Source organism: Leucopleurus acutus, assembly GCF_964270905.1.
Source record: "Leucopleurus acutus genome assembly, chromosome: 8".
NCBI lineage: Eukaryota > Metazoa > Chordata > Mammalia > Artiodactyla > Delphinidae > Leucopleurus > Leucopleurus acutus.
The window spans coordinates 76898975-76917077 of NC_139151.1; the positions used below are offsets into that span (position 1 = coordinate 76898975).

The following is an 18103-nucleotide window of genomic DNA, read 5'->3' on the forward strand; positions in this document are numbered from 1 at the left end:
CAAACGAGTCATTATGCATTTTTAATTAGAATAATATTTTAAACATTCTCTCCAGAGCAACGTTTTTACAAACACTGTTTAATCAAGTGAGGGGCGCCTGCCTATGACTCTAGCCTCCTATAGTCTTTCCCAGTGAATTCTGTTTCACCTCCTGCCGCGAACGCCGGTTCAGTTACTGGCAGATTAGATTTCTCTCCTGGCCCCCGCCTCGCCCTTCCCCATCCTATGGAGAAGCGGGAATAAAAAGATCAGCCCCAGGCGGGCGTGCAGCTGGGTGAGTGCAGCCCGTTGACCGGAGCGCGCGGGTCCATCGCTGGGCACCCCCTCCCTCTCCCCGCGCCGCCTCCAGCGCGAGTGACAACGCGCCCTCGGGTCTCGGGAGCTGCGGCGGCGAACAATCCCGGGCAGGGCTCGCCTCGCCGGTGACATCACTCCCGAAGATACTCCCCACTCTCAGCGCCTGCCTTCGCAAGGAGTCCGTCCGTTTGCTTGTCGGTTTCCTTCCGTCCGCTGCTGGAGAGGGCTCATTGCTGGCCGGGGACAGAGCCGGGCACTGAGGAGCGACAGGACCCGGAGGACGAGGAGGGAGAGCGCAGGCAGCGAGGAAAGGAGGATCCCGGCAGGTGACAAGCATGAAATTCAGCCCAGCGCACTACCTGCTGCCTCTCCTGCCGGCGCTGGTCCTCAGCACCAGGTGAGTCCAGGAGCGTGAGTGACCTGAGCTGAGGGGAGTTGCCGGTAGGTTGGTCCAACCGCAGGTCACCTGTGGAGGCCAAGGACAGACACTTCAGCTGTTTGCATCTCCCGTCTAAGTTAGGGGGGTCTCTCTATAATTCGGGCTCTGAAATCCTTCTGAGGGAGTAGAGCCCTTTCCTAGTTATCCTAGCCCTTAAAGAAATCCTCAGTATTCCTCCCAGTGAGGGGACCAAGTGTTGCTTCCAAAGCCATGTTTCCCTCCAGCGCTAGTAGTAGCAAACAGATAACACGCGGTAAGAGACGAAATAAAGAAAGGAAATTAGACAAGGAGAGTAATGTCACCAGACAGTCTCTGTATACAACGGAGCTGTCTTAATAGCCACAGCGCTTACCTCCTCCCCCAAGTGTGTCTCATTTTAAGGCACAGGGAACCAGAGAAAAATGACAAATCTTGGGAGATGGTTAGCCTTGCACAAAGTTCCTGGACTTGTGAATCAGACTGTATTCATGTCTTGAGTAGGCTTAGTGGTAGGCACTTTCCTTTGGCTGTCTTGTGAACAGGTCTAATTAAAGAGCACACAAGACGATTAAAAGTTAGAAGACACTCTCAGAGTGCTGATGCAAGGACCGTAGTCAGAAACAATTAAGTACTGTATTCCATCCCTGGCCATAGATGGGACTTTAAGCCCAAGCACAGAGGAGCTATTTTTAGTGGAGGTTTAAAATGCGTTGATTGAAAAGAGTTTTGTGATTCCCCACTGTTGATCAAGTCCCAAAGTTGGTGATGGGTTTTCATTCTTCTTCCACAAGAGCAGCACAAAGGTGGACTGTTTCATTGCCCAGGACTGAGCCTTTATTCTGCATGGCCTGAACATACTGGCAGCAACCTCTCTGCCTTGGCTACTATAAAATAAAATGACCCACACAGGATAAGGATCTTTTCAAATCTATGTGAATGGAAACATTATCTGATTATGTTTCTGCTGGAAAATGAAGAGGGGAAATAGGATTATATCTAATTCTGAAATTGGGAAGTATGAAGGAAACTCATTATGTATGAAAAGTCAGGGCAGCAAAATTCTTGATTCCATTCCTAACTGACACACCCTCTTTCAGGCTCTTGTAACCAAACTTTCCTTCTAGTGTGAGGACTGTTTGGTTTAGCCCCAGTAGTTGATGAACTTAGTCTCTGCTTGCAAACAAAGCCCAGGTGACTTTCCCAGACTAAAATGGAATATGAGCTGTATTCTTTATTTTAAGGTTGCTTGTCACTTGAGTTCACAAACGGCAGATGGTTTTAAAATCAGTTTGCTTCCCGGTACTATAATAACTTGCTCCAATAACAGCCCATTTTAGTATTTGTTTCTAGCTCTACACTCAGTGCTAATCATGCATAATTGTTATTTTTTGAAGTGTCTTGCTATTTACTCTGAACTCTTGTGTTGTGGTTAATAATTGTGAATTCTTCTAGAGAAAGGAAATTCTCAAAGTTTGGGGCATTTAAGTATATGCCTGTCAATATATGCAGAGAATAATAAATATTTAAACAATGGAAGCCCTGCCCACAATGATTTTTAAGTACAGTGAATCTCTAGTGTTCCAAAAGTACACTTGCTTTTTAAGGATACTATAATTTAAGTGGCTCAGAAATCGAAGTTTTAATGTTGGTTATATACTACAAAAACAAAGAGCCATCACCTTATAAAAGTGTTAATTTTTATAAGGATAAATTAAAAAAAAATAGTCAATGCACTTTTCACAACAAAAATCGAATTAGTCGTTCCTAGTTTACTTTAGATATGAAACTTCTGCAGTGTTGGTTGTATGTGAAAACTGTGACAAGTCTTCTTTAAATTTTCCCTCTTGCCAACTCAACCAAAAGAGCATGTTGGGCTTAAAAAAGCGAAACTTTTCCTAATCGGTGGCATGTCTTATTATTGTGATTACTCGGTAACAATTTACTGTACTGGATACCCAGATTACCTTGTGACAGTAAGAGAACTTGACAATGAATTGGGTACTATCAATATGTCATTTTGCAAAGAAGAGCTCATGTTTCAATGGACTCTAACAGAAGGCCATTCTGTTTGTAGTATTTAAGAGTTCTTGTACGCATTTGGTTAATGTGCACATTAGAACCTAAACTGAACAGGTTTGCAAGAACAGTTGCATTAGTAGAGGTGCGCTTATTGGCCGGCTGAGAAAAACTTCGTAGCTGAACCATGACCACCTGTGACAGTAGGCTTTCTAGCCAAAGACTTATGCTAACTTAATTTCGTAGTCAGTGGTCCTGTTTGTGAAGCAAAAGGCATTTCACATGCTTCAACTGTGTTGAATGCACTAGCAGAGGGTGGCAGTTGCTAAATTTTCCTGTTGCCTTCGGGTGTTATCACTTGTCTTTTATTATTAAGTTCTTTTCAAAGTGTGGAGAACACAGATCTGAGACACTTGGTACAAAAAAAAAAAAATTATTTGCTTCAACATCTCTTTCTGGGCATAGCTCTTTAATACCTTGCTATTATCTTTCCAATAGGTCTAAGTTCAGTTCTGTTTTAAGGTTAATGAATGTGTTCACTAAAGTAAATGCTGCAATTAGAGAAAGATAGTTACCATAAAATAGTATTCTACCCACAGGGATGAAAACTCTAAAACAATTCTGTCTTTTAAATATGAATTTTTGAATAGCTTTCTGTTTTTATTTTTTCCTTATCCCTGTGTTTTCTGTAGCAACTTTATATGCCGAAGCAGAAAAATTCCATAATTTTCACCAAAGTGAACAACATCTATGCCCGCCCCCAGTCAGAGTTACTTCATTTGTCCTGAAAGAAAGCTAAATGTTCACCTTCAACAATAGCCAAGAACTGTTCTCTGTTTTACTGCTGAACCCCTAGAGGTAAAAAGAGCTGTAATTTCCTGGCATATTGTGTCTCCTATTTATAAAGTATATATAAATTCAAAAAAAAATAGAGTTAATTTAATGAATGATGTAACTAGTGCAGAAATCCATTTAACCTGTACACAAATAAATGTGGTCAAAGAAAGCGAACATATCTTCAGAATAGAATAACTGTACTTTTTAAATAGCCTTATTCTGTAGAAGCATTAAATTGCTGTTCCAAGGCAGCCAGCAATTCACTTCAGAAAGTAGTAGTACAGGTATTGAAAGGAATAGTAGGGTGAAAAAATCTTCAGAAGTTCTTGGTGAAAAGGGACCCATGGAGTGCTGGAGAAGGCTTGTACTTTAGTCTGCTGAACCTCTGTTCCTTTATGCTGTGATTCTACTCTTGATACTTCTGGCTTTAAATGACTTAATGGGGAGAGAACATGGTAGGGGAGGAGTGAAGGTCTACTGACTTCTGGTGGTTTTCCATCAAGCAAGAACTTTAAGCAGATGGTCGGTTATAGTCCTCCCAACAGGAGTCACCTTACAGGTCTGTCCTGGGCCCTCTGATCAGCAGTCACACCACATGTTTACTTTGGAATGTATTTTTAGATGGTACTATGTATTGAAGATGCCCCAGGCTCCTCTTTGCTCTGTGCCTCAATCTCTCCTCAGAATCAAGTTGATGGATAGGATAAAGGAAAGACACGAGTCACAATAAAAACACAATAAGCACCAAAAAATTTTCATTTTTAAGCAAATAAATTTGATATCCAAAGGAGTCTTACTTTAATTCCCCCAAATTGATCTGAGGTACTATATTTTTTTTGTCCCAAGCCCAGTACACAAGGAGTCTTACCCCACACACACCTTTACATGACCCTGCATACATTTCTTTGTAAGAATTTCTCCATTCTGTGTAATTGAGTTAAAGAAATGTCTCTTCCAGGCCAAGATATTGGCAAAAATGTTTTGACTTTTCTGCGGTACACGGGCCTCCCACTGCTATGGCCTCTCCCGTTGCGGAGCACAGGCTCCAGACGCGCAGGCCCAGCGGCCATGGCTCATGGGCCCAGCCGCTCCGCAGCACGTGGGATCTTCCGGACCGGGACAAGAACCCGTGTCCCATGCATTGGCAGGCGGACTCCCAACCACTGCGCCACCAGGGAAACCCAATGTGTTGACTTTTTAAATCCCTTTTCAGGGCCTTAGTTGCCTAATTACAATAGCAGTTTTTTTAATGACTTATTTGTGGAATATCTTTGTGCACTAAATTTTCTCTATAATTAATGAAAGAGACACCGCACACATTTATGAATTGACTGTACAATTGTCCCAGACCAAACTCTATGTAATTGAAAGGGAGAACTTGACCTACCAACCAGGAAGGAAAAATCACTGAAACCACTGGCGGTATATGGGTGTAATGAAATTATGCTTTCTCATGTGTGTTATGAGAGCGCTTGTGTGTTGTGGGTGCATGTGTGCTATTTTTAACTGACTTCTAGAGGAAAATCTTTTTTAATAAATAGGACAAAATCATTTAAGTAACCTGATTAAACAGATAATGTTTAATATTAAATTTTCTTCTCTAGAAAATCCAAAAACTTCCATTTGAACTTATCTTCATAACATTCAGAAATTTTTGATGTTTTCATTATTACACATCAAAAGTGTACTTGCAATAAATCAGTTGTTACATAAGGCAATAAAATAATATATTAGTTACAAATACATGTACCTATAATCTAGTCACATTCAGAAATATTTATATATAAGGTAAAGTTGGATAAATATTAACAACAAGGTTTTAAACAAAGTTTGAAGTGTGAATAGAGGAAAGAGCAAATAAAGTCAATTAAGCAATATCAAAAATAACTTTTACCGAGGACAATGAGAGAAATGATATTTTGTAATTGACATTAGTATCATGCAACATTTGCTAGTTGTATGATGTTAGGTGAATTGCTTAGCCTTTTTTTTTTTTTTTGCGGTACGCGGACCTCTCACTGTTGCGGCCTCCCCCGTTGCGGAGCACAGGCTCCGGACGCACAGGCCCAGCGGCCATGGCTCACGGGCCCAGCCGCTCCGCGGCATGTGGGATCCTCCCGGACAGGGGCACGAACCCGTGTACCCTGCATCGGCAGGCGGACTCTCAACCACTGTGCCACCAGGGTAGCCCTGCTTAGCCTTTTTATCCAGTTTTCTCATGTAGAAAATAGGACTACTCATAGGAACTACCTGAGGGGGCTGTGGTAAAGACTGAATGAGTTCATCTAAAAACAGAGTTTACCATATTCCGTGGAACATAGTAAGTACTTAACAGAGGTTAGCCTGTGCAGCTATTACTATATAGTTATTATTTTCATGAAATTTTTGTATCTGTGATTGATCTGGACATAGCAGAATAAATGAAAACTTGGATGCAAATAAATTGGACGGCACAAAATTAACAAGAGTGACAGTCGTCATGAAAAAGAAAGAAAAGATCGCCAAAGAAGAGGGGAAGCAGGAGAAATAATGAGGATTACCTGGTAAATTGGGTGAGTCTTTGAAAAGTGTTTTGGTTCCTGGATGGTACTGTGCACTTTGGTGAACACCATGAAAAATTGTGATATTTAATTTTACCATATAGAATATGATTTAGCACAAAAGTGTATGATTAGCAATATTTAATTTATATAGCTACAAGTGAATTTAATTAAATTGCATAAATTGTACCATCAAATCAAAGCCGTGAGCATAAGCATCAATGAATAAAAAAGGATGCTTTCAAGCTACATAGGCGAGATTGATATAAAAGTTTCTACAACTTTATTTTCTACTTGTTAATCAATTTCATCATCCATCAGCAAGCTATAAAAGGTAGAAACATTTAGAAAAATTAAGGGAAGAAAATGTAGATTTTTTTTTCTACTATTGAAAACAATTTGAGAACTGCTGATATAGAAAAAGTTCAACTGCTATATGTCTTAAGAATCATCACATAAAAGGGACTTTATAGTAAACCAATTTTGAAAAGAGCTTTGGAGATCATGTACTCTCAACTAGTTTGCGCATAGTTTATCATAAACTCTTCATAGTTGTGCTATGAAATTCTGACTATTAAATGAAGAAGTGTGTATATTTTTGCTATAGATTACTGTGTGTATATGCATATGTGTCATTATATGTCAATTGAGTGGATCATAGAATGGGGTATAATTTGCTGCTAAGGGAAAAGAAAAGACATAGATCATGTTAAGTCTGCATCAGAAAGGGGCACATGTTTACTGAGACATTTAGAAATGTTGCTTCATGATCATAAGATGCAAAAAATATATATATCGAAAGTAAACCATTCCATTCAGACACAATCTAAAATTCAACCAAATAAACACTGTGCTCTGAAAATGCTTTCATGAATACTAGGAGACATCGTTATACCATAGGTAGTGATTGCATTGCAAATTACGTCTGACTTGCTTGGTGCCGCTTTCGAGTTTTTTAATCTCTTTGAGTGTACTTTAAAGAGTCTGCTATTGGGAAACATGCTGTGAATACAAGGTTGTGTTCTCATCCAAAGCCCTTCATATTAGAGGTGAGAAAACTGAGGTCCAGAGTGACTGAGACTTCCCTAAGACCACAGAGGAAAAGCAAAACAAGAACCCAGAACTTTACCTAGTGCTCTCTCTCTTCTATCATATGATTACTCTCCATGTCATCTCTTCTGTAATTAAGACGCATTGGTATAGTTGGTACCTACCTTATATCCAGAACTATTCTAGTTATTGTAGAGTATAAGGTAATTTAAAAAATTCTCCAGCCACGTAGAATCATGATAGAACAACATGCTATAGTCAAAGGGAATTAGAATAATGAGCTGAACACCATTTGTTCACCTGTATTCAGTTGTTTTTTGAAGAGTGAGTTGGCCTAAAAAAGATTTCCGGGTCATTTTCAAAACCCAAAGCAGAGTCACTAATGAGTTCTCAACTTTGCACAATTCACCTTGCGAGAGATACACCTATAGTGGTTACTGTTGGCTTTTCAGTTCTATTGTAAAGTGATATTTTTGGTACCTTTGGGATCTTTTCATTGAAACTCTTTCCTATAAGTGTAGTTCCTGGGAGACATTTGCTTATATATATTGCTCACCTATTAAATCTATACTGCAACTGTGTAGTATTGTTCAATGGGTAGCATACTGAACTATCTTACAAAGATGAGTTCCTAAATATGTTCATATCTAGCTTTAATTTATGGTGATATTACATTTCATTTGGTTTATATGTCTCTATACTTTCATCATAGCCTATACAATTTTTAGTTATATAACATTTTTTAGGGCAAAGTGGTAATAGATTTCATTCTACACATACATATCATAAACTCCCTGCCTTTGGATAGGTTTCTTAACCATTCTGACACTTAAATTTCTCATCTATAAAATGGAAAATAATAATGTCCAATATTTAGGGCCATTAAGATTGAAGAAAGTATATTAAGTTCTCTCTCAGTACCTGCATATAGCTGTACTCTTCGTCCTTCAGGAAATTCTAAGACATATTAGCTATTACTATATGTAGAAATTATTATGATTCAGTGTGTTGATTTTATATTGGATACCTCAAGCAATCAACATTTAATTATTTTATTAAAAATCAGAGTAAATTAATTCCTTAAATGAATTTCAAAGTTCTTGACTGACACAGCCAAAATAATAAAATCGTAGTTTATTCTTGATATGATTCTTCTAGGGGTAGGGTCAGGAGGGAATTGAGCTCAGTGAATGCTCCTTAGGAAAAATGGAACAAAAAGTATGCGATGACCTGCTGCCTTCCAAAGCAGTCCTTTCAGCTGAGCTAAGGTATCGGCAAAGGCTAATGTAGATTCTGGGTTAGCCTTTATCTCATGTCCCTATGGAGGATGTGACTTTCTGTGACTTCCTCCTGTTTATCCTCAAAAGGGTTTCTAATTAATTCCCCATCTTTTAACTCTGTTCAACACACAACTCTGAGCATCTAGAAGCACTTACTCAGTGAGCAGCTTGAGATGAATGGGGTAGGGGTTACAGGAAATGTTTGTGGTGTCGTATGTGTTAAATCCAAAGAATATGTAATCAAACAGACTTTGAGTCAGCTTTACTAGCTAAATGATTTTAGAAATGTCAATTAACATCTCTTAGCCACATTTTTCTCATCGATGAAAAGGCAATAACATTGCCTCTCTCATATAGATTTGTCAAGAGGATCAAATAAGCTAATGTACAAAAAGAATAGTTTCTAGCACAGAGAAATACAACTCAGTATATTGCCAATTTTACATTACCTGGCTGAAAGGATTAGAGAGATTTTACCCTACCAGAGTGTATTGCATTTCAGAAAGAGCAGTCCTTAATAAAAACTTTTACTTGGTATAGGCAAGACAAAAGTGTTGGTGAACAGATTTTGGAACTCAGCCTTATCCTCCCTTATTACAGATGAAAAACAACAACAACAACAAAAAAACCCTGAATGGAGAATGTATTTTCCTCCAAGCTCATGTGGATGATTTGAGACCAATGTGAAAGTCAATCCCAAATCACCGTAACCAATTCCAGTTAGGAACACTGATTTAAATACATGCAATACCTCAAGAAAAATAGTATGGAAAACTTGTACATGACCTAGCTTCTATTCTGAGTCTGAAAACTCCAAATTATGTTGCTAATAATTTTGCTAATCCAGTTAAACATTAAATATAGTTATTGAAATTATATTACCATATCACACTAATTCCTTTAAAGAAGGTTTGTTTTTTGAGTTGACCTAAAGATGGCAGGACCAAAAAGATGTATCTTGAAGTAGGACAGCATAAACACCAACAATCCTTTGGACAAGTAGAGGATTCTAGATTTTAAAATTAAGTAGTCTCACAATGGGTAAGGTTGGTCATGATCTCCATAGAATGGTGGAGAAGGGGCGGGAGTGGCCGAGGGAAATAAAAAGCCTAGCACCCTAGGGTACTTTGAATGCTATGTGCATGAACGGAGACGGTAGGAGTAGAAAGGAAAGTCCTCAATCACTAGCCTTCCTCTTTTTCTTGTTTTTTTTTTGTTATTTTAATTTTATCTTTTCTAATGCTGGCAGTCATTCATTTCTGGTCTTTGCAGTAAGCTAAGTTCTTAGCATTGAGCAGAAAAGGCGGGGGAGGGGGCTGCTTTAAATTATAAAAGAAACAAGAAAATGCATGAAGAATTTAAGTGACATGTTGGCAAGAAGCAGATATGGTTGAGTAAGCTTTATATTGTTGAGAACATGTAGCTTTTTCCTTCAGATACCACAAAATGAAATGTGAGCTCATTCTACAAAAAAAGTTCACATAAGAATGGGGGAAAACTGTTTTTTTTTTCTGACACTACAATTTAGAAAAATATTGAAAGATACTGAATCCCTTTTGTGTAAAAGGGATTTTTTTATGTATGCATTTTTTGTTTGTATGTCTTTATTTCAATTGTTATTTTATATGACATGTAAGTTACAGATTCAGCCACTAATGTTGAGGACTAATTATTGCCCTGGCAGTGTGCTAGATGCTTACTCTCTGTCACTCAACCCTTACTTCCTTGCAACACATTATACTTATACATGTTTTATCACTAGGGAGAAGGAATTTTGGATATATTAAATAATTAGCCCATATTTTCCCAGCTAGAAAGTGGTCAGATCCTAGCTCATTTTTCTGAGAATCGTTTTGTGAATGAAACTATACCTATGTCTATAAAATGTAATCTCTGCATAAATACACACTGAAGAAAAAAAATTATAAACAAGAATGCTGAAACTAGACTGTGTTGGCAAATAGCTGCATGTTTGCATGAGGTGGGACAGGCTACATTAAAAACATTCTTAAATAAAGCAGCCAAAGAAATTCATTATTTTTAAACCAGATAAATTGAAGCCTTTATTATAAGTACAAAATTTTGCAAGCTAATTTCAATATTCCTATGTAGAAAATATGTTTCCTCAGATCAGTATTTCTCAAAGTACACTCCTCAGTGTACCTAAATCAGAATCCCCTGGGATGCTTATTAAAAAGGCTACTTCCTTGTCCCTGCCGTAGACAGATTAGATTAGATTCTCTGAGGAAGGGGCCAAAGAATTTTCATTTTAATGTGGAAATCAGATGCTTTCTATCTGAAAATTTGGAAACTATTTGAAACTGTAGAGTCTGGAACACTTTGATCTCTTGAGCACTTGCTTAACATGACATTGCAGCTGAAGTCAAGAGGATGGAAAGATAGTGATGTTTTGGCAAAAAATAACACCTATTTTCACATGTATGTAAATGAATTTAATAGGTGAGAATCTTGTCACATACCAAGGCTGCATTTATCAATCAAGTTGCATGAAAATAATTCTCTGCCTCCTGCGCTTTTCTACAGAGGGCTAAGAAACTAAAACTAAACTCAAATAAACTAAATGGTATAAAACTATATGACATGGATTTATCAGGGGGCATACTTTAGAAAGTACTTGATAGCAAGGTGAAATCTTACTGATAGCACTGAAAAGAATGAAAACTCCACTTTCTCCTTCACATTTTAGCCTGGTAAAAATGAAAATTTTGATCCCCACCTCCTTCATTAGTAGCAGTTGGTTTTGACTGATGTGGAAAAACAGATTTTGTTTCAATTAACTTTATGTGTTAAACAGAATGTGCAACTATGTCAGCCATATTGCCTACTTCTCTTCCTCTCTGCAGTATCAGTTAGTTCTCCTGAAATAATAAAGAAAAGAATCAAAAGATATGATAATAAATAAGAGCTAACACTTATGTAATATCTTAAACCAGGTTAATCCTCACAGACTTCTTGTGAGGTGGTGGTTGTTGTTGCCTCCATTTTATATCTGTGGAGACTAAGGCACACAAGGGTTAGATTACTAACCCTCAGTTATAAAGTGGTAGGTAGTGGAGTCTAAAGTCAAACTCCAAATAGTTTTCTAGCCCATGTTCTTAATCACTGTGCTACAGCGCCTCCTAGTGTGTAAAGTAAAACACTGGCATGACCCTAAATCTGCGTCAGCCTCATGTGGGTTCCGATTTACACCATGAGAGGACAGAAAAATGTAACTTCCTCTCAGGTTTCCTCTAAGTTCACAACTAAATATAACAGAAGGTCCTTTCTTTAAAGTTCCAGCTAAAATAATGTTCATTTTATTTTGTTTTTATTGTGAAAGAAAAATAATCATGAATTTGTATAATATGGTCTTTATTTGTGGATGTTGTTTTTCCAAGTCACACCAGGGACCTGTAGTGTCCTACCATCTGGCTCCAGATAGCTTCCATGTTTCAACTGTGGAGCTTAGAAACATGTGGTGGGAATCAGACTGACCTGTGTTCTAACTGCAGCTCAGCACTTGCTACCTGTGTGGTCCTACCTAATAGTAGGTAAAGGTTATTGTTTGTTTTTTTGTGTGCAAGAATTGTACTACACATTTCTTTAGGATTACTTTAATGCTTTTTTGTACTTCATGAATGTGCTTTCTAGATTAGAACACTGAAGATTAGAGAAGTTAATATACCTAAAGTCACAACATTACTAAAGGTAGAGGTGAAATTTTTTTTTTTTTTTTCTCTGTACGCGGGCCTCTCACTGTTGTGGCCTCTCCCGTTGCGGAGCACAGGCTCCGGATGCGCAGGCTCAGCAGCCATGGCTCACGGGCCCAGCCGCTCCGCGGCATGTGGGATCTTCCCGGACCAGGGCACAAACCCGTGCCCCCTGCATCGTCAGGCGGACTCTCAACCACTGCGCCACCACGGAAGCCCTAGAGGTGAAATTTGAACCCACAATTTAATAGACATAGCCTCAAGGTCAGGATCCTCATACAGTAAAGTTAACACTGAAATTCGTGGTGTCAGGCATTTGGGAGGTAACTCAGAGACAAAGGAGCTGTTGAGAGCCACATGCAGACTAGTGTAAAAACCAGACTTGTGCCATACACGCACGTGGATGAGTGAGCTAAGGGGTCTGGTGTACGCAACTCCTCAAAATATCCCCATCTCATGAATAGTATCACCTTTTGTTTTACAGATGTGAAAGTTAACAGACTCATTATTTGAACTCAGCCTATCCTGAAACCTAACCTAATAATAATAATTATTATTATTATCATTATTAGTATCATGGCCCCCAGATTTTCCTTAGAAAGTTTGTGTCGTTGTTTTACTGGAACTGCACTTCCATTTGTAGTCAGAAGATGTCACTGTGAAGTATGAAGTATAGTACAGTCATCTCCGTTCTAGATTTAACCTGTTCATTGACTGACACATTCATCTCAAAATTGATGTCTAAAATAATCTGGCTTCATTTCACATCAAAATAATTACCAAAGATAAATGTATGTATATTCATGTACATGTATATATGCATGTATATATGATATATACTATATAGTATACATGTATTTTATAATATATACAATTATAATAAATTATCTATATATTACACATAGTTATTTTACAGTTTTTTGAGAATTTATCCTTGAAAATAGGCTTTGTTTGGAAACACAGTGCTGTTAGCTTGATCCCATTCATCACTACGTTGATTCCTACAAGTCTAGTTTCCTCCTAAGTGGAATTGGACCTGAAAGTTTAATAATGGACCCATTTCCCCAATGTACTCTTAATTAAAAGAATTTTCCAGGACAGACTTTAAGGGAAGTAGGCATTATGTGAGGGAGACAAGGATATCTGACATATAGAATTTAAATTTTAATTTTTATACATGCTCATATCTTTTCACTTCATCCTGTGTAGCAGTTAGTAATAACTCCTTTTTATAGATGAGGAGACTGTTAGTAATGACAGGTAGGTGGCCCAGAGCCAGGGCTGAGTTTGGCTTTCGCAACACCCAAGTTACCTTGGGACCTGGAAAGTTAGACTGTAAAGGAGGCAGAGTTGCCTTGTCTTAGTCTGCTTTGGCTCCTATAACAAAATAGCATAGACTGGGTGGCTTAAGCCACAGACACTTACTTCTCACAGTTCTGGAGGCTGGGAAGTCCAAGCTTAAGGTACTGGCAGATCCACTGTCTAATGAGAGCACTCCTCCTGGTCTGCAGACAGTGGTCTTCTTGTTGTATCCTTACCTGATGGATCAGAGAGACAGAAAGCACAGTCTTGTGTATCTTCTTCTAAGAGCACTAGTGTCATCATGAGGGTTCTACCCTCATGACCTAATTACCTCTCAAAGGCCCCACCTCCTAATTCCATCCCAGTGAGGGTTAGGGTTTCAACATATGAATTTCAAACGGACACAAACATGCATCCATAACATGCCTGTTAAAAGATGAAGCAAAGGCTATCATCCTGGAAGGGTTTAAAGGAGGTGGTACATATGCAATATTTGATGTTTTGTCATGTGTGATTTTGGTCCTACGTTTGTTAGTGTACCTTTCATAAGTCGATGTGAGTACCTGCCTATAGCCCTTACGTCTTTAATCAGCTAAGATGCAATTTCTTGGTATGTATCAGAAAATGCCAAATAATAGTGCCTTAAGCAAAACAGAAGTTCATCTCTCTCTCACCTAAGATATACATAGAAGAGGAAATGCAGGGTTGGTTGATTCTCCTGTCTGGCATAGTTTAAGTCTCTGTTTTTCTTTATTATTTTAACAAAATAGATGGTGATTTTTTTGCCACCTGAGATATTAGTGTGATTTTTATGTCAATTGATAGAGACCAGCTAACATCACAAGTTCCTCTTAAAGATAAATAAATGAAAATTGTATTTGCTGACATGCCAGTTAACCAAAAATGAAATCACTTTTGCCTGCTTTTGAATTCACAAAAGGTTTGATCATGTCTGAACTGGAAACATCTATACATGAAAGAAAGTCTACACAGAGTCATAAGATGATTAGTCATGATCCTGTAGTAATCATTGGTAATGTTTTATTTTATTTTTATAGTCAATGTAGCAAGAGAAAGAAATGGATGAGATTTGTCCCAGGCCAACAACTATGTTTTAAAGCACTTTCAGATATTTGGAAAACATAAATTTATCAATGGCCATTTAAAAATTATGTTGCTATTTTGACTATCTGTTTAAAGAATTGAAAGTGTAAAGATTATTTTTTTAATATGCTCAAGACCTGTGTAAAACAAAACAAATAATGTTTTGTCTGTGACTCCTTTCTATCCATCATTCCTTACAGCTATAGTAAGTTTCAGGGCCAAGATTTGGACCCTAGACTCTGATTCCACAGCCTAGATTGTACGATGAAAGATCAGTAGATGAATCCCATCAGTCCTAGGCAAAGGCTAAATTCTGGTAGAAATGTGTGAATTGTTCTTTCAGGAAATCACCAGCTTTTGTCTACTGCAACCTTTCAAACACTGAATGTAGAGAGTGTTTATCCCAAAGAAGTGCTGAAAGGGTGATAGGCTGGGAAAATAAGAATTGCCAGACAGAATGCTAAGTGGAGGGCAAAGTGACAATGGAACCGATTTAGTGTTTTGATGCAAGTATAGTACATTCTGAGCATACAGTCAGGATTCCCTGGTGACTTTTTGTAATAAGAAGTGCATCTGGGGAAAGCAAAACAAAAACAAAAAACCCAGACCTTTGGAAAATAGAATGTTTTAAAGATGAGTGGTGAGCGCCGTGACCATAAACAGATGCTCACAGTGCGTCACTGGCATTGAATTAGAGTTTGTGGAGGAGGAGACTGGATTGTTGGGAGAAAAAGGCTCCACTGAATGCAGGCAGTGACTGTTTTCTGTTGTTTAGGGGGTTAGTTTTGTTCTGGCTATAAAAAGGACGTAAAAGACAAACTGTCAGAAAGAGGGAGATAAATATTTCGTGGGGATGAGTCCCTTATTCCTCATTCATAGTGAAACTGAGAGTGTAGTAACATGAGAAGAATTGATTCAGAATAAGTGAGTTTGCCTTATAGCTGAGCAACCCTAAGCAAATAAAACAGTCTCTACATCTCAGGAGAACTGAGGAGGGGGTAGCGAAATGAGGAATGTGAGGGAGACCAAATGTCAGAGAGTAAAGTTTCCCACCTCTGGGAATAGAGAGGAGAGAGTTGTAGAAGGTGTCACAGAACTACATGATTTTCAACACTTAAAAGTATTCAGGAAAAAATTGTTTAGGAAAGTAAATCTCAGGAAGAAGACAGCTATGTATAAAGGCACTAAGATGAATAGTAATAATCATAATGATAAAAAATTCAAAGTTATAGCTTCTAAGCAGAATTGTAAAAAGTTAGTGGAAAATAGGTCATCCATTTGCCATTTCCATACTAAAAAAAAAAAAGAAAGAAAAAACCCTTCTTATGTTTATATAAATTTGAATGAAAATTGTCACATAAATGAATTTTATGTGACTTGAGGACGTCAAGCAAATTTTATATTAAGAATTTATATATCAAAAAAACAAACAACCCAATCCAAAAATGGGCAGAAGGCCTAAATAAACATTTCTCCAAAGAAGACATACAGATGGCCAACAAACACATGAAAACATGCTCAATGTCTCTAATTATAAGAGAAATGTGATTCAAAACTACAATGAGGTATCACCTCACACCTGTCAGAATGGCCATCATCAAAAAATCTACAAGCAATAAATGCTGGAGAGGGTGTGGAGAAAATGGAACCCTCTTGCACAGTTGGTGGGAATGTAAATTGATACAACCGTGGTGGAGAACAGTATGGAGTTTCCTTAAAAAACGAAAAACAGAACTACCATATGACCCAGCAATCCCACTACTGGGCATATACCCTGAGAAAACAATAATTCAAAAAGACACATGCACCCCAATGTTCATTACAACACTATTTACAATAGCAAGGTCATGGAAGCAACCTAAATATCTGTTGACAGACGAATGGATAAGGAAGATGTGGTACATGTATACAATGGAATATTACTCGGCCATAAAAAAGAACGAAATTGGGTCATTTTTAGACACATGGATGGACCTAGAGACTGTCATACAGAGTGAAGTAAGTCAAAAAGAGAAAAACAAATATTGTGTATTAACACATACATGTGGAATCTAGAAAAATGGTATAGATGATCTTATTTGCAAAGCAGAAATAGAGACACAGACGCAGAGACCTAACGTATGGACACCAAGGGGGGAAGGGAGGAGTGGGATGAATTGGGAGTTTGGGATTGACATACATACACTACTATGTATAAAATAGATAACTAATGAGAACCTACTGTATTGCACAGGGAACTCTACTTAGTGCTCTGTGGTGACGTAAATGGGAAGGAAATCCAAAAAAGAGGGGGTATATGTATACGTATAGCTGATTCATTTTGCTGTACGGTAGAAACTAACACAACATTGTAAAGCAACTATACTCCAATAACAATTAATTATAAAAAAATAGCTTAAGTTTCTGTGGATGTTTATCCAATGTGAAAAGAAGCCTGTAAGAGTAAAATTGATCTTTTTTTTTCATAAGAATGTGTCATTTAAAGAAAAAGTACATCAGTCAAATCTTTATAAAAATTTTTAAAAAAGAATTTATATATACATAATGTATTGTAACTAAGGTATTATCACTATCTACAAATACATTTATATAATTTTCAAATAGAGTAGAATACTTTATTGGATTCACAAATAAGTGAGGCTGATCTGCCTTTGAGCAGGCAACACACACACGCATGCACACAGACACACACTCATACACACCCGTGTGCTACATCTTCAGCCTTGTATAAAATTGTGTAATAACTGTACAGTCTTGCCTGTGTTGAGGTGGGGAATCAGGTTGGCCAGAAATTTTTCAAGGTTAAGTTCCAACCCCCATAAGAGAAGGAGAAAATTAGAATGCAAGGAAAATAACATAGTCTCATGTTCCAGGGAGTTGACAGGATATCAGTTTGGTCCAGTATCCAACATCCCAGCATATGGAATATTCATATGAGAAGATAACATATTATAACAGATTTCAGAGACTGCAGTAGATCTTTTTGGTGCCTGGTCCATCTTCACTAGGAGTGCCCCATTTGCCTGTTGCTTTTTCTGGTACCAGTTGCTTTTGGTGGCACCAAATGCTAATGAATCACCTAAAAAATTACAGAAAAATGACCTTAATGAGATTTTTTGCCTAATCCTGGGTTTTATTCATCCTCTATTTCAGCAACACCTTCTCCTATCCTTGACCTCCCTTAATGGGGTCCCTTTCTCTACCCCTGCATACTGTGTACTTTCTCCCCCATCTCACCCCCAACCCGGTGCCTAATTAGGCTTCCTCTCCCACCCTGGGTGTGATACACCCTCTCCCTCCATTGTCCCCCAACCTCCTCGTGCCCTATCCCCAGTCTCTACAGTCAACAACCATGTGGGTCTACCTCTGTGGTGCAATGCATGCTCCAAGCTTCCCTAGGGACCAAGGGAAGCTAGTCTTCTGCTGGGACCACTTCTTTGCTGAACGTTTTTGTTCTATCATGTTCCGTCTCAACTTCTTTTGAAAGTACTCACTCACTGAGATAAAATCAGTTTCCAAAGGAGGCCCCTCTTAGGCTTTACTTTTGGG

At 38.2% G+C, this 18103-nt stretch overlaps 1 protein-coding gene across 1 annotated transcript in view; it reads left to right on the top strand.

Moving 5' to 3' along the window:
• Positions 1–632: 632 nt before the first annotated feature.
• Positions 633–18103, top strand: part of LUZP2 (leucine zipper protein 2) — a gene marked incomplete at both ends in the record, with an annotated part of 446055 nt that continues 428584 nt past the window's right edge. The window contains one exon of the mRNA XM_082845005.1: positions 633–694. Coding sequence (XP_082701131.1) covers positions 633–694 — 62 coding nt within the window. The remainder of the gene's footprint in view (positions 695–18103) is intronic.